This window comes from Parus major, chromosome 3 (assembly GCF_001522545.3).
Source record: "Parus major isolate Abel chromosome 3, Parus_major1.1, whole genome shotgun sequence".
Taxonomy (NCBI): Eukaryota; Metazoa; Chordata; class Aves; order Passeriformes; family Paridae; genus Parus; species Parus major.
The window spans coordinates 13,986,828-14,002,994 of record NC_031770.1 but is presented as its reverse complement, the minus strand read 5'-3'; the positions used below and the strand labels follow the sequence as shown (position 1 = coordinate 14,002,994).

The 16,167-nt window shown below is 41.5% G+C and overlaps 1 protein-coding gene across 4 annotated transcripts in view; it reads right to left on the bottom strand.

Moving 5' to 3' along the window:
- FSHR (follicle stimulating hormone receptor) overlaps positions 1–3,530 on the bottom strand; it is an 81,422-nt gene extending 77,892 nt beyond the window's left edge. Inside the window, exon 1 of one of the 4 annotated variants that reach the window (XM_015623230.3) lies at positions 3,328–3,530. In XM_015623230.3, coding sequence (XP_015478716.1) covers positions 3,328–3,479 — 152 coding nt within the window. In that variant the 5' untranslated portion in view covers positions 3,480–3,530. Of the gene's footprint in view, positions 1–2,279; positions 2,439–3,327 lie in introns of those variants that run through there. The other 3 variants (XM_015623225.3, XM_015623227.3, XM_015623229.2) reach the window with 3 other exon arrangements.
- Positions 3,531–16,167: the final 12,637 nt, after the last annotated feature.

The window sequence follows — 16,167 nt, the reverse complement described above, 5'->3', positions numbered from 1 at the left end:
ATTCCACCACTTCCCTGGGCAGCCTATTCCAATGCCTGATGACCCTTTCAGGGAAGAAATTTTTCCTAATATTTAACCTAAACTGCTCCTGGAACAACCTGAGGCTGTTTCCTCTTATCCTGTTACTTTGTGCTATTCAAATGTTTCTGGTTAAAGTGGTTTGTTAAATTTTAAGAAGGATCCCTTCTGAGAATGTTATTTTTGTCTGCATTACTATCTCAAAGAAAAACCTCTAATGAATAAATTAAATCCTATTGAATATTGATGATGGATTACAAAACTTGATTTTAAGGCTGGAATAGATCTTCAAGGAGTAAACTACCTGCAGTTACTACTGAGTCACTCCTTCCCCTCTTCCCCCAAGACAATGAATTGTTCATACTTGACACAGATGAGCCTACATTTCCCATTTGAACTGCTGGCCTCTGGCTTCTAGCAGACTGACTCCAAATTCATAAGTCAGAGCCACCTCTCAGGCATTTTGGTCAATAAAAAAATATCAAAAATTCTTCTATCCAGGCAAAGATTATAAAGCAAAACAGCTAATAACCACAGCCTCCCCTGTAAATACTCAGAATATGCTGGCTGCAGAGTGGTTGGAAATCTGCAAAAAACAATGTACTAACCAAGCTGTAATTATCCTCTCACGAGATTTTGGCCTGTAAGTGAAAGAGTAGATGTGGCAGAAATTAGAATGATGAAAGCCCGTGGATTCTGATCCCTGCTCTGTTTCCACAAGGTAAGTGCAAAATGAAATCACCATAAGAGGCTACCAGCCTTCACTTTGCAACACCCTTGCTAGAGCAGATGCTAATCCAGCCAGGATCAAACCCCTGTCTCAAGCACCACAATGCAGAGCTCGTGTTTCCTTTGGAGCCTAAGCTCTCTCTGTTGGGAAGCCAATCACAAAGAAATCCCTCACGGCAGCACATGTTTGGGAGCAACCCTCAAACACTAAAAAATAATAACAATTAAAAAAATTCAGCAATGGCAAAGAGGTAATTGTTAGTGAGGACCCTATTTTTACCTTCATCATGGGTTTTCCTACCAAAAAAACTGCCATATACCAGTGTCCCAACTTCAGACACAGCTGTAGTGAAATAGAAACATGCAGCAGAGGGAGAAGTGCTTGAGGCTGATCAGGCTCCTGTTCTCACTCTAAAGCATTCACCAGCATGCTATTCAACATTTTAAAGGAACTAGGGAAGGCCTCTAAGATAACTTAGGAAAGTTATCAAGATCACATAATGGAAGGTGAAGAAGTGCACTGGAGAAACCTCTCTCCTTTATATTAAATAAAAACAGACTGCATCCAGACTCCCAGAATGAGCTCTTCAGTGAAAAAAGTACCTTGCAGGAGCTGTACATGGCAAGAAGTATCTGCTTGTGTCCTGTGTAGGGTTCTTAGACACCATGGCCTTCTGTGCTTAAGCTGGTATACCAATTTAAAAACCCTTTTCACTCATTGAGACTTTTTGAGAAAACATAAAGCAAGATTTTTCTGCAACCTGCAGAGTGCACCTGCAGTGTCATCTGGAGCAGTAAAACCTATTCCAGTCACCTGAATCACCCCACTGGGCACTCACTGGAGAGATGCAGAGGAAAACACTTTTCAAGAGTTCCCCTTTGATCCTGAAGGAAAAATCTAAGATTTATTTGTCACTTGATAGCTCTTCAGCTAATGTATCTGGCTTTGGTAATGCTAAGGTTTGGTATATTCAAAGCTACTCTAGGCAGTTTTCAAATTTTTAAGGCATGCTGAAATCAGTCCCAGGGCTGTACTAATGGAATGGGACCTGAATTACTTCCTGAGAAACCAGAAGCTGGTTTATTTTGAGAAAGTGAAAGGAGAGTCAAGTTGAGAGATTCTATCTCTAGTATTTTCACAGTGCTGGCAGAAGAAAGGATTTGTTTGCTGCTTTCAGTCACACTAATGTTGTATTATGCCTGTTTCAGAGAATAACACTTGTGCTAAGAACACACAAATTAGCATCCTCAACAAACTCTCCAGAAGTTAACAAGGAGAGAACAAATCCCATTTTACTAACAGGTGCTTTTCAGTGATACTCTACTTCTTTGCAGAAATAATTAAAAAATGCTTTTGCTTAATCCCTAGAAGGCAGACCTTAACTGTGTAATCTAAAGAAACAATCAAAGCAAAATTAAACAAAATTAACCGTATACGCCTCGAGCACAGTTCACACAGGATTTAGATGACCTAAATCACAGATGGATTAGTTTCTCCTCTCGTTGTGAGAATGATTTAAACTTTTACTGACCTTTTGTGGTTAATTCAGACATTTCTCTCAAGTTTTCAATGCAGTCTTCTTAGTCAGTGAGCATAACAACTCTTCTGAACAAAACTAAACTTCAGCCCTAGGAAAACTGTGGCATAATAACCATGGGATATACTGTGGTGTGTAACTAACTAGGGACACATTATTCTTCATTGTATCTCTGTTCAAACTCGCCACTCCACTTATTAATCAAAGGCTTTATCCAGGACTACTCCTTTTGGTTTTGCTTTAGGTTGTAACCATGCCAGATGTCTGTGGGGGCGTTGGCAAAGGGTGATATAAATTGCCTTAAAACTATTGAAATGAAAACAATCACTAGCAGTTACATACTTGCCATTGTGCAACCTCGTTTGCTTGCCTGTGCTACTGACACAGAAAACAGCTGCCACACACTATTGCCCACTTTACTTTTATGAAAAATAACGAGAAGCTTTAAGATAGACAAAACCCTTCCTCTATCTTCACATTGTTCACTCTCTCTCCAACCACAGCCACGCTGCTCCTCTGGTGGAGGAGGATCCTTCCCTGAATGTATGAGAGTCCTTTCTGCAATGCCTTTGAGATTTCAAAGGGAAAATATTAAGTTGCTTCTTGGCAAACAAGCACAAACCTTTGGAAAGCTCCCGCAGTACAAACAAACACTCATCATCAAGTTGTTTGGGGCAGACAAGTTGCTCTGCACGTTCCGACAATGCTAAAGCAAAGCTGTAAAGAAAGCTCAGACCTTATGCTTCAAATTACTGTCACAGCACCAAGGATGCTTGTTTCAAATTTAGCCTGCACTTTGCGTTATAGCGTGCAAAATCCTTTCTTAACAGAGATCTTACAATGAGCACGATCAGAGGAAGGGACAGGAGCCTCAAGGTGTAATTAAGTGAGCGTCGGAGGAAGGGCTGCGCTCTGCGAACAGCTGGCCTGGAGTCTCCCAAGTGACTCCCTGCAAACCTGACCTTTGGCTTGCCAAGCAGCAGCTCCTTTGGAGAGCCAGCCACAAGGCTGCAGCTCCCAGCCGCTCCCTTTCCCTACTTACAGCTCGGTGGTGTTGGCGGGGATGTCCCGGGGAGCCTGGAGCACCTGGCTTTCCTGACAGATGAAGACCCTGCCCAGGCAGCGGCAGGCGTGGTGCTGGCATCCCAGGCAGCCCGCCAGGAACAGCAGCAAGCAGGCAAGGACTGGAGACATCTCTGCCTTCACATCTGTGCCTGTCTCCTTTATCTCAAAGGCAAGAACGCAGAGACCTCCCAGGCCAACTCCCTGGATGGAAGATCCGCCCTAAAAGCTGGGACAAACCATGTGGCTCTTAGGGGATGACTTCTCAGCAAGTTTCACTTCATGACCCCAGATTCTTTTTGGAGTTAGAGTGGGGATGGAGATGAGCAATGCTAATTTTTCATGACACAAGTATTTTTTATTTCAAGTGGTGTTGAAATCAGGGGGCCCAGCTGTACTAACCAGGGCTCTTTTAATATTCTGGGAAAAGGTTCTTCTTTCTCAGCTACACTATTTTTCATGTTTTGCTTGGTGAGACCAAGGGACAACAAAGCATTTTTACTTTCTACAGCCCAGACACTTTTTGTCCCTGAAGGAGAAGCACTCTATTTATAGCACTATTTATGCTCCCATAGATCCAAGGGCCCCAGCTTTTGTTATGCTTCTAGGAAAATGTAAGGTGTTATTATTTTATATGGTCTACTTCATGGGGTAAAAGCTCTACAGACCTGAAGCCAGAGCTAAATAACGCCTCTTTTTTCACAACTGCGGTTATTTTGCATGCAGTTGCTGATTCATCTCCTTTTTTTCTTTGACACTTTTATTGGAACCTGACCAGAAGAAAAGCACAATCCAAATTGTCCCTGTGGACTGGTAAACTAATTTCATCATCTGGAACAGAAATCCCAGAAACATTGCCAAATGACTATTTGTGACACAACAGGAGGAAAACGGCTTTAAGAATATCATCAGAAGGCTTGGATGTTGAATCTTGTCTTTTAGTCCCTATTTTTTTTGTTTATTTTTTTGAGTGAGCTAAACTATCTCTCTACAAATATTAATCCTTGAGGAAGGGGCCCTGTGAACTCTTTGCTGTGACTGAGTCAAGGCCATTGCCAGGGTTTCTCTACAAGACACCTGTAGAGAAATGAGGTGAAATGAGCATTTTGATATAAAGGTGTTTGTGGATTTTTCTTGTTTTGTTTTGGTTTTTCATTTTATTGTGTATTTTGTTTGTTTGTTTTTCATTCAAACTGTAAATAGCTGTTTCAGACACACAGAGCTCATAAATCATGTGCATTTTAAATAAGTGAGGGAGACATGGGTAATTCTGCTGAATCTGACTAACTTAATCCTTCCCATTGCTTGGAAGGTTTTCTTAATCTTGTTAAAACTGCTGTTAGCTTGTTTGTCATATTTTTTTTAATTGTTTTTCCTTTCATAATCAAGAAGTATTAACGAATGTAATGAGACAAAAGACAGCATATTTTCTCTGAATTCTGTTGACCAAAAGTTTCCATCATTCTCACTTTTAAAACAAACTTCATAACATAGATGCTTCTTCAGGGAATTAATTAAGATTTTTTTAAACAATTACAATAATTCTTAAACTTAAGAGTAATCCAAATTGTACCAAATATTTTTTATTTTTTTCACCCATTAAGCCTACACAAGATGAGAATTTATATTCACATAGAAAAAAAAGGTAAGGAAAGATCATGACAATCTTTTTCTAACAGTGGTAGGCTTATAATGAGTTGTAAGAGTATTCTTTTAGTTGTATGTGTAAAACAGAGTCCATTTTTCTAAGTTTCAGGAGAATGACAGTGACTGCCAGAAAAAGAGAATTTCTGAAACCTTAGTGACTTTTTCCTTATCTCTCTCTCTTCCCTTTCCTTTGAAAGATCTCCAACCTACAATGTCTTCTGAAATGAGTGAAACCTTCGGTCGCCTTCATCCTCAATGGGATGAAAACTGCAGAATTGCACCCTATGATCAAACAAATTCCTATTTAGTTAAATTTTTGCTGTAGCCTACTGAAAGCTGGAATAACGACACACTTCAGGATTTAAACAAATGCCAGGCAGACAAATCATTTGAGGCTTTTGGGGTTTTGTGTTTTCAATACAAAGTCTTTAGCTCCTGCAGTCGTAGAGTAAAAGCAGGCTGAAAAAAATCTCCAAAATATGAAATGTGAAGTTTGAGGAATATAAGGGGCACAGGAATATTTGGATACAGAGGAATTTAAGCTGTATCTCTTCCTACTGAAATACATCAGTATAAATGGTCATATTATACTGATGAAATGGATAGTAATATTTGTGATATAAATGGTAAAAAGTGGTAACATTCTCTGAATGTCAAAACAATTTTCACAGATATGAAGACATTGTAATTTGATTAACTTTGGGTTTCATATGTCAAACCACAAAAGTTGTTTCAGATGATAGCAATAATTCCTCTATGTGCAAAAGTCAGGAGATCAAAAATATCACAAGGATTACAAAGTGTTTTTCCAATTATTAGTGGAAGCCAAAACTACAATAAGTATGTTTTATTTTAATGAAACTAGTAAAAGCAGAGGTATTTTAAAACATCAGGTCAGGTTCAGTACCAAATCATGAACATAATGAACAAAAATTGGAGGGAGGTTGTGTCTTTTCCATTTTTGTCCGGTTAGGCCATTTTATCAGTACAGTACATTGCTCCATTTTCACTTACATCAGTTAAGAATGAGATGACAATTATTAAGTAATATAAACCCCTTACCAGACTGCAAGATTCTCTTATAATACCACGGAGATAAGACTTTGATGGAAATATGTAAGTATCATTACATCCAATAAAATCAGGCTAGTATGCTAAACAGAACTGACATTTCACTCATATTGGAATAAGCACTAAATCAGGACCACACTAAAACTCCCTGAGGGTACATGAAGATTCAGAAGGATCTCTTGAGTTGTTTTAAGCATATGATCCTAGCTCTTAAAGAATAGATTCTGGTGTCTGTTAATGTTTTGAACTGGGAAAATCTGTCCTATTTCTGCACATGACTGTCAAATGGCACACAGCCACATCTGCACAATCCCCTGCATGGATTAATCAGCTGGTGATCCTGTCACTCCCAGTTCAGGAGCACAGTTATCTCCTCTTGGGAAGAAAATTCTTATAAAAGAGGGGGCAAAAAACTTCCTGGTATCTTTCTGTGGAATTTGCACTCCCAAGTCTTTCCTGAGTGCCAGATTGGAGCTATGACCATGCCTGAAAACCCACAGGACCTGTTGCAGGGGACCAACATCAGAGCATCATGTGCTAGGAGCAAGGATGCACTGCCATTGAGATTCATGCTGTTGAATGTGTAAATGCAGAGATGATGGTGCTTTCAGATATTTATGAGAGCCTTATCTTTGCATCCAATTGCAGAAGAACTATGCTCCAGCTGGCAAATTGGTCTTGAGAGTGTAAACTGTTTTCCTGAGTAAGAAAACAGAAATTTCCCCAAATTGAAGCACTGTAGCAACAGAGATGCAATTAAATGAATTATGACAGATATTCAATGATGATGTTACAGATTATGAAATTAGATGATGTCTGGGACAAATAGTTAATTCAAGGTTATATAGTCAACAGGGGATCTTTTGGGGGATGGTGGTAAGGGAGTTTGTTTGATAGGACTGGCCTCTAGAGTCAGCACTGGCCTCTAAAATTAGCTCAGGTTGAATTTTGCAAGGAGAATTTTGGTTGAATTTTGCAAGAGGAAGCAAGGGGATTTGCAGACTCCACCCTCTGACCAAGCAGCAGTGCCTGTCCTGGGCTATGCTGTCTGACCTGGGCCGATGAGGTTACAGTGGGAAATAAAAGGAGCCATCCCAACTCTCTCTCTCTTGCCCTCAATAAACTTGCTTCAAACACAGCTCTGAGCTCCTTCACCACGGTGTGGATGTGGCCAGGTCAGCACCTAAATCCAGTTGTTGAATGCGTGAGAGCAGCTCTTTTCCTTAAGGCAGGAAGGTCACCAGGTGCTGGAGTGCATCAAGCTACAGGCAAGCAAGCTCACAGCAGCATCTGCTTGTGTTTCTCTCCTCTGAAACACAGCATGACAGCCAATTAAGTAAATACTGTTTCTACTGATGTTTCCCAGCCTCAGAACAGTGTTTAATTACTGAATGCCTCTTTATCAGTGGCTTTGCTTAACAATAAGCATTCTCTAAAAATGTGTAGGGAAATCAATCACCTGCATGAACAGATGACATAAAAAACACATCCAAAAGAGGTTTATCCTTTCAGAGTGGCTATTTCCCTCTCTTTTGATGATTTCCAGCACATAGTTTCTCCCTGTGGCTTTACAAGCAGCAATAGCCTCTATTGTCCTGACTGCCATGCTATGAGAAGAAAAAGGTGTTTTCTATCCAGAAAAACTGGCAATGTGAGGTGGAGCAGATCCTAAAAGGAAATTAGAGGAAATGACTGAAAAGGACTTTGACACATCACTGATTTACCTTTTGTGAATGACCAACATGGGTCTTAAATCAGCAGATCATTGAGGCAAACAGATCATAGACCTGATAAAAACATAATATTTTAGGCGCTTTCCAGAAATAGCTGTTCTGAACAGAATATTTTTAGCTTCACCTTTTTCTACGGATGGGGATTATTTTTAAATACATTTGAATGGACAGGCTTTATCTGTGCCCTTGGTGTCGAGAACATAAAGCGATAAAGTAGACTAATGAAAGCAGTATTATTGCTCTCTCAGTTCCTTCAGCCATCTGCTCGAGTGAAACCTCAACTCCAAAACGGAGTGAAGCTGAGACAGTAAATCAGCCACCAGAGGGAGTGCATTGATCCGGGAATAGAACACACACGTGTAAGGAAAAGAATTAGAAACTGCATGGAATTATGCTCATGCCGCTTTCGTGTGGCTGACTCTTGGCTTCACACCTTGGCTGTGATGAGTTGCTCTTTTATTAAAGCACATCCCTGCAGAAACCAGAGGTGCACATCACATGGAGCTGTGTCCGATGCAGCAACAATCAGCTGCGCTGTGGCTCTTACTTCTCTCCTCCTTGAAGACAAATTAGGATCTTGTGTAAGCAGTCCTACCTCTCTAAAGGTAGGCTCAGAAAGGACATTGCCCAGCATGGAAGGGTCTCAGACACCTCTAATGTTTCTGCTGACACTTCTCAGCAGTGAACTTGTGCTTGTGCTAGGGACTAGGGGGCAGCAGGGGAGTTCTGACTTTCTTTATTTCACTCTGCCCCAATACTATTATGGCTTTGATGGCGAACAAGCTCCCACTCAGCCCTTTATCTGTGTGATTTTTCTGAGGCAATCTGAGGATATAAGCACCTCATGTATTTTCAGACCACAGGAGACATATGCAAGAGACAAGAGCAAAGTTAGAGAATCATCTTTGTCACTCCATCTAGTGCTGCTCCTCGGGTTCAGGTCTGTTCATCCCCAGACGATAATAAAAGACGCAGCCCATCTGCTAGGTTTCTATCACATGTCTGTAGAAGCACACTTATAGAAGTACTTTTTCTTTGCACTGTCCATGAGTGGGTTTGACTAGACCAAAATAATGCACAAGAGGCACCAAAGCCTGCCTAGAATCACACTTTGCATCAAATATTCTCCTCTGACGCCTTTCCCAGCCAGCAAAAGGTACCTGAAGGTCAGAGATGTGAGGCAAGAGAAACCTTGCCTGACTGTGGAGTCAAGGAGCCCTGCCCACAGACATCAGTAACCATGCACTGCTCACGTCAGCACCAGGGGAAACCCATGGAATCCAACAGGCACAAACACAGAGCCCCAGACCTCTGGGGGACAAACTCCCTGCAGCCATGCAGGGAGCAGATCTGCTGGTAAATTGAGATGTGATTATTGCCCTTTACTCAGGACTTTTGGACCACATGGACAGCACTGCATCCATTCTGCGATGTCCAGTAGAAGGCAGACATCATTTTATTGAGGGAGGGCAGGGGAGAACCAAGATGGTCAGAGAAGGAGTGTTTGCTCTGTGAGCTGAAGCTGTGAGAACAGGGTTTGTTCAGCCTAGGGAAGGGATGGCCTGTGGACACATAAAAGCAGTTCCCAGGACTGCTGCAGGATGGTGACCAACAAGTGAACCCAGGCTCATTGCAGAGGTGAAAGGTGGGAGGCAAAAAGTAGCAGATTGGGTTGAAATAAATGGCAATCAGAGTGGCTACAAGGTGATAATTTTTCACCTTGAGGACAGTGAAGCAGAGGCACAGACTGCTAGAGAGGTCACACTCTCTCCTTCCATACAAGCTTGAAAGACCAGACTGAATAAGTTCCTGAGCAGCCCAGTTTGACCTCACACTGAGCAACACGTGGGACCTCCCCAGGTCTCTCTTTCCCCTGAATTCTTTTGTGATTCTACTTATGGCTCAGGGAGAAAAAAATCTCCCTAGGATGTTTAAAATAGAGACTGACTATTCATGCTTTTCCTCAAACCTACACTGCCACTTGCTTTTGAGCATGGCTACAATATACTACTCAGCTATAAGTCTTTAATCCCTAAAGAAAGGAGAAGTGTTCTTCAGCATGAACAAAATAGGCTGGCAATGCTTTCTGTCCAACATTTCAAAGTTCAAAACCTGAGATTCAGGACAGTTTAGCCACAAACCTGAAGTTCTTACTCTTTAGAATTCAAGAGGCTATTAATTCTTTCAAGTACAATTTATTATGACATAAAATGAATTAAAGAAACTTTAATGATGCCTCCACAACATGCCATAATTATCATCTCATATTAAAGAAAGAGAGCTGCCTGGCAGAGCGTACATGAGAAGTTTCAAAGTTTGAAGATGATATCTGTAAAAATAAAAATTTGTTTAATTCCTCTCATACTTAAAATTGGCCCATAGACACTGCTAACAACCTGTTGTTTGTCCATTTGGAAACCAATTTTTCTTAAATTCACTCAGGTTAGGTGAGCATTTCCAGCATTAAAGTACATTAAAGAGGTCTGAAATGGAAATATCTTTACAATATACCTATCTTCTGGGTTTTTTTTTTAACCTGATACAGCCTAAGAGAAACCATCTCTGCATGAGAAACGGAAGAACTCAGCTATGATTGATACATGAAAGACACTAAATACTCTTCCGGGAAATTAATTTCATTCTGACACTTAATAAAAAAAAAAAAAAAAGAAGCAATAGTGAAAAATTAACATTTGTTAAAGCCTCTAAAGAAGAAGCAGATGACTAACTAATCCCTATAGCAGATTGAAGAAGACGGAGAAAAGAAAAAAAGAAACATTGTGCCATTAGAACAGGTTATTAATATTGATAGAAGGAGGCTAAAAAGGGGGCTCAATTACTTTGCAGGAGTTAGAGTGTTTTGTATACTTTTACCTTCATGACAAGTAGGCTAAATAAGCTGCCTGAGGTGGCAATTAGGGGCCAAAGAGTCACTGAGTCTTCTTTTAGCACTATAGAGTGAGAATGAATATTGCACATTTGCTTTAAAGCATCCTTGAAGGTCATCCAAGGTTTTTTCTTACTTTTTCTGGAGCTTTTACAACAAAGTAAAAAAATTATTTTACTTAATTCAGTGGCTGATGTGGAACGACATTAAAACCTAAATATTATTCTGTTCTCTGGCAGCCATTTTCCTCTTCCACTCTTCCCTGAGCTTCCTGCTGGGATTCCTCAGCTGCTGCTGAACAGTGCTGTTTTCCACAAAAAGATCCACTGGAGTTAATAGGATTATTTATGGAATAAGGTTCTGCCAAACAAGCCTAAAAAAATTCAGGATTTGCCCCTTAGCATGTATAATAATGAAAAATGACACATGCACTTAAAAGCAGGCAAATGAGCATTGAAAGGAAAGCTGGGCATGTCTAAGTCTTTACGCAGCTGTAGCCCTGGAAAAAATGAAAAAGAACAGCTCCAAGTTGCTTCAGAAAGCTCAAATTAGTGCTGTAAGACTGTGCAGTGATATATTCATCCTTGAAATAGTTGTCCTTTGACACTTTTTCTGTCAGGAAGCAGGTTATTGCATGGAAGGGGACAAAGAGGAGCCTCTGGTCCTTGATCTGCCTGCAATTGCTCTCAATGCAGAGGGAGCAGGTCAGGCACAGCTCTCTGCAAGAGGAGAAGAGTAAGGTCCTGACATTGCTCTTAAGGCACAGAATGGAATGGCAGGTAGGCTAATGAGATTCTGCAGATGATGAAAAAGAAGCTTGTCCATCTCTCTGAGGTGCTTTGTAGTCCTCATTACCATGTTATCAAAGTGCTCCGCAGCTCCAGTGCCCATTTTTGTCCCACTTCTGTAGCAAAGAAAGACCTCCAGCATCATATTACAGATGATGTCAGGGAAACTAATGGCACATTGACTGCCTGGTGATGAGTAGATCCCCTGGGGTGCAGCCAGAGACCCCAGAGAGGTGTAGATTTGTGCACAAGTACAATCCCACAGAGATGTGCCCAAGTAGGGGAGCTGTGCTTTGGGGTCCTGAGCTGCAAACACACACACACACGGGACTTCTGACTTCCCCTGGCCCACCTGCAGTCACTTTTGGCATCTGCACTGTGCTTCTCTGCACATCCAGCTGTGATCTGGCAATGCAGAAGCATCCGTGCTGCCTGCAGGGATTCACTGGCATCCACCATGGGAAGCTGGGGAAGGACAGTGATGCACTGTGGCTCCTCCTCACATCCCAACCAAGAGCTCAAATTTCCCTTGTCTCTGAAACTCCATCCCACCTGACATTTCCATAGGATTTACTTACTCTTCAAAGGATCCAAACAAACTTTACAAGTCACAGTAAGTCCTAACAGATGTAAAGTTACCCAAATTGAAATCTGGCCAGTGTTCTGAAGACTCTGACCTGTGTAGGAAAAGCAAGTGCTAACAGATTTGTGTTAGCCTGCCCACCCTGACAGATTGCATGTCTTTCACTCAGAAGGGCTCCTGTGGCTGCTACCACCCTTGTGACAATGCTGGGATGTAGCTCACTGATGGGTTAGAGAAGAAAAGTTTTAGATATTGAAAAGACATTTAAATCTGTTGAATGCTGTAAACTAAAAGCAGAAAGGACATACTCCACCAAATACTTCACTTTTCTTACCTCAATACATTCCTTTTTTCCTATCTCTACTACAATTTTCCTTACCCTTTCACTCATATGACACAATTTAGCATGATATAGTTTATCAACAGTTGACACATCCTGTTGTATGAGATGAAAAAAACAAATACTTTTGGGACTAAGCTGACCACAGTTTAGGCATAACAACCCAAACCAAACTGCAAGACTGTTTCACCTTTCATGGCCACCTTCCTTTGGTGTTTTTAGGATGGACCACAAAGGTGGAACACAATCTGTTAAATGCTGTCACATGAAGTAATGAAGACCAGACCTTGAATAGCTTTTGCTTGCCCAGAAGAAGTCCAAGGTGCTTGGAGACCCAAAAACTCTCAGGTGAGGTTTTTGTTCTGTCTCTTAGAAAGTGATATGATTATATTTTACCAGCTTGTTCTGCATGTGCTCCAAGCTGAACAGAAATCTCATTAGGGCTAATTAGCTCATGTTTAGTGCTAACCAATGCTTCTCCTGACATAATTCCTGACTGGCCTGGCCCATGGGTAAAGTGATGTGGCCTTTGCCCACAGCATAACACGTGGTGTGCCCTTGGAGGCTGCACTGTCAGCCTTGGGGACATCAATGTTTGTCCAAATACAAAGCAAGAGAATATTGTTGTACACCCTCCCAGGCCACAGCGGCTCTGGGAAGGGGAAAAAAGGCATCTTGGCCATGTTCGCATGGCCTCTTTGGAGTGCAGGAAAGCTGAAAATTCCCTTACAGATTCCCAGCTGAATTATCTGTTAAGTCTGGGCTTGCAGTGCTGCTCCTCCTTGGGAGCCAGCTGTGCATGCTTGCTGCTATGCAGGAGCGAAGGAGCTTGTATGCCCTTGGGATGTGGGGCTGCTCTTGGGGCCAGCTTAACTCTCCATCCCTTCCACACATGGCAGTGTAAACATAAATGTCAGGGAAGATTCATTTCCAAACTCTAGTGACATTCACCAAACTTTCAAGGTTTTCTATGTCTCTGCTCTCTCCCCCAGCCCCCAAAAACATTTCAGCATCATCATGTGAAAACCGTGAGGCCAGCCTGGTTCTGACAGTGGATCCATTGAGTAAATGTCAACATGGTGTTTCTACCCGCTGAAAATGAGTGTGACAATAAAAGAGATGAAGAAGTGCCAAGAGGCTACAGCTGACATTACAGAATATGAGGGGATGTAAGTGAGAAGGAGCCAGGCCATACTGTCCTTGGCTTCAGCGCAGCTATGCCAGAGCACCACTGCTGAAGGTTTGCACTGCAGCAGCCTGGATAAACAGCTTGCCTCTGTATCAGAGCAGCAGCAGAGAGACATCAAAAAGGTCATAAATCTTGGAGAATGGTGGTAGAGATGTGCTGCTGGGCCCAAATATAATCAGCTTTTATGGAGAGCTTTCCATCGCTTGCTCTTAAGGCCTAATTGCAAGACATTATCTGGCCAAACAGAGTATGAAGTAGCAGGTAATAATGATTGCCTGCAGGAACCTCAGGTAGTGCAGCACACAAGATGAGGAGCTATTCTTACCTTGTTTATTGCCCAGGAGCTGATTCAAGGAGTAGTTACAGTTGTGCCATTAAGCCACTGGTCACCCTCATACATCTCAATTCAAATTCATTATAGGAGTGATTTTACCAAATGCTAGCAATGACACTGAACTGTGGGGAGAGGATTGAATTTTGAATGAGGAATAAAATGACTTACAAAGACTCTTTGGTGAAAAAAAAAAATAAAAATAAATTAAAATATACAGCTTCTGCATGTTGTTATGCAACCTTGCCATCCTGGCATTAACAGTAGGCACACCTATGCATAAAATAAAATAGAAGGAGTAACAGTCAAGGTACACAAGTCAAGCCATTACAAAGGTCTATAAAGCTTTTTGGGAATCAGAAACCCAGACCAAATATGCCCTTCAGATAGGATACTTGTCCAAATCTGAAGCTACATTGGTGACAGAACACCAGAAAGCCATCCAGCTTCTGGGCAGAAAGCTTGCCAGCAGCAGTAACAAGAAAAAGTTCCCAAGGCTGATCATGGCCAATTTTCACACTTTCACATCCTACCACAAACTCTGGCTTTCGTCACTGACAGACCACAGCTGTTGTAGGGAGCATTCTCCCATGTGTGTAGGAGAAGGTGACATTTCTGCCATGTATGAAGGTGACAGCACCAAAGTTAAGCATCTGTAAATAGCTCCTATTTAATCTCTTCTTTGTCTTCAGCCGATCTGTCAGGGTCATGTGGCACATTTCTGACAGCAGACCAAGGCAGAGGAGTAAATATTATTTGATCTTACTTCGTTTTCTGATCCCATGATGAGATTAGAGCTCCAGATTCATTACAGAAAAATCAAATATTTCTCAGATACTAAACTTGGAACCCACCCCATTCTGCAAAAAGCTTGAAATAATAGATGCCACCGGCCCACCTGTACTTGATTTCTAAGCTCAACCCTAATGCTGCAGCCAGATACCACCTACAAAGGGAGCTGACTATGGCACAGCATGGGGCAGGAGCAGGCTGGAAGCAGAGAAAGGTCCAGTATTCAAATTTTCTTCCCTTTATTTTTGAGTGCATCTTCCCAGGAAGAGGATGGGGAGAGGTTTGCAGAGGAGGATTAGCTCCAGAAACATCATTAGAGCAGGAAGAGGGGCACATGACCATACTGAAACACATCCAGTAGTGGTAAGGATGTCCCTTAGGGAGCTGCTGACAGTGACTGCTCTGTGCTGAGAGGAACCAGAGAGCCAGTGAGGGCAGATAATACAATTACACTGGTTAGCTTCAGCTCCACATGACCAGTAGCCTTTGCAAAAACCAATGGCAGTCACCCAGGGGGCGTGAGAGAACTCAGATCAAATAGTTGAGTTACTAATGGCAATTTGCAAGCAGACCAACCACTTAAAATACCCTCCAGTCTAAAGAATGGATGCAATATCAATCCTTAAGATAAGGTTCCAGGGCGATCTGAGGAATCACAGGCCTGTAATCATGACAACGCTGGGCAAATTAGCAGAAACTGTAATAAAGGATGCATCTACAGAGCGTGGAAAACTGCCAGAGCTGTGAGAAACTGCTAAGGGAAATCCTGCCTTGCTGATCCTTGCAGAAAAGGGAGATCTATTTGTATTTCCAAAAGGTTTTTGACAAAATTCTTCACCGAAGTCAATTAGCTAAGGGAGAAAAGAAAGAGCTCTGACTGGGTTTAAAAAACAAAAAAATAGCTAGGGTCAAAATGAAGAGGCTAAAAAAATGAGCTGATCTGAAAGAATTTGGTACAAGTCTGCAAAATAAGGGATGGCATGGAAGTAAAAGATTGGAATCAACTGTTTTTTTATCTCTTTCATTCCAAGAACTATGGGTTATCAAATGAAGCCAGGAGAGCTGGTTTTGAACACAGTGGATAGCAGATTCCTTGTTATTGTGGGTGCAAGTGTGGACACTGATTCAAGGAAAAATTTTATAATTACCTGAAAAAGAGATGATTTAGGATTCTAAACGAACAAGCCACAAGACACTTAGAAAATCACCAGAGATGTATCAAGCTGGAGGCTGAGAGAATATTAGAGGAAGTTATTACGTAAGTTTTTCTGCTTTAGGTTTCCATTTATGAGCACTTTTGGAGACAAAATAGCAAATCCTTGGTTTGAATGCTGTCACCAGCATTAAGAATCCACAACAGCCTGTCCTGGCTTAAAGAGAATTCACTTTCTACAGTAGCTGGAGACCTTCTGCTGTGATAATAGAAATAATTTATGTTAATCTCCAAAGTTTTCTTTTC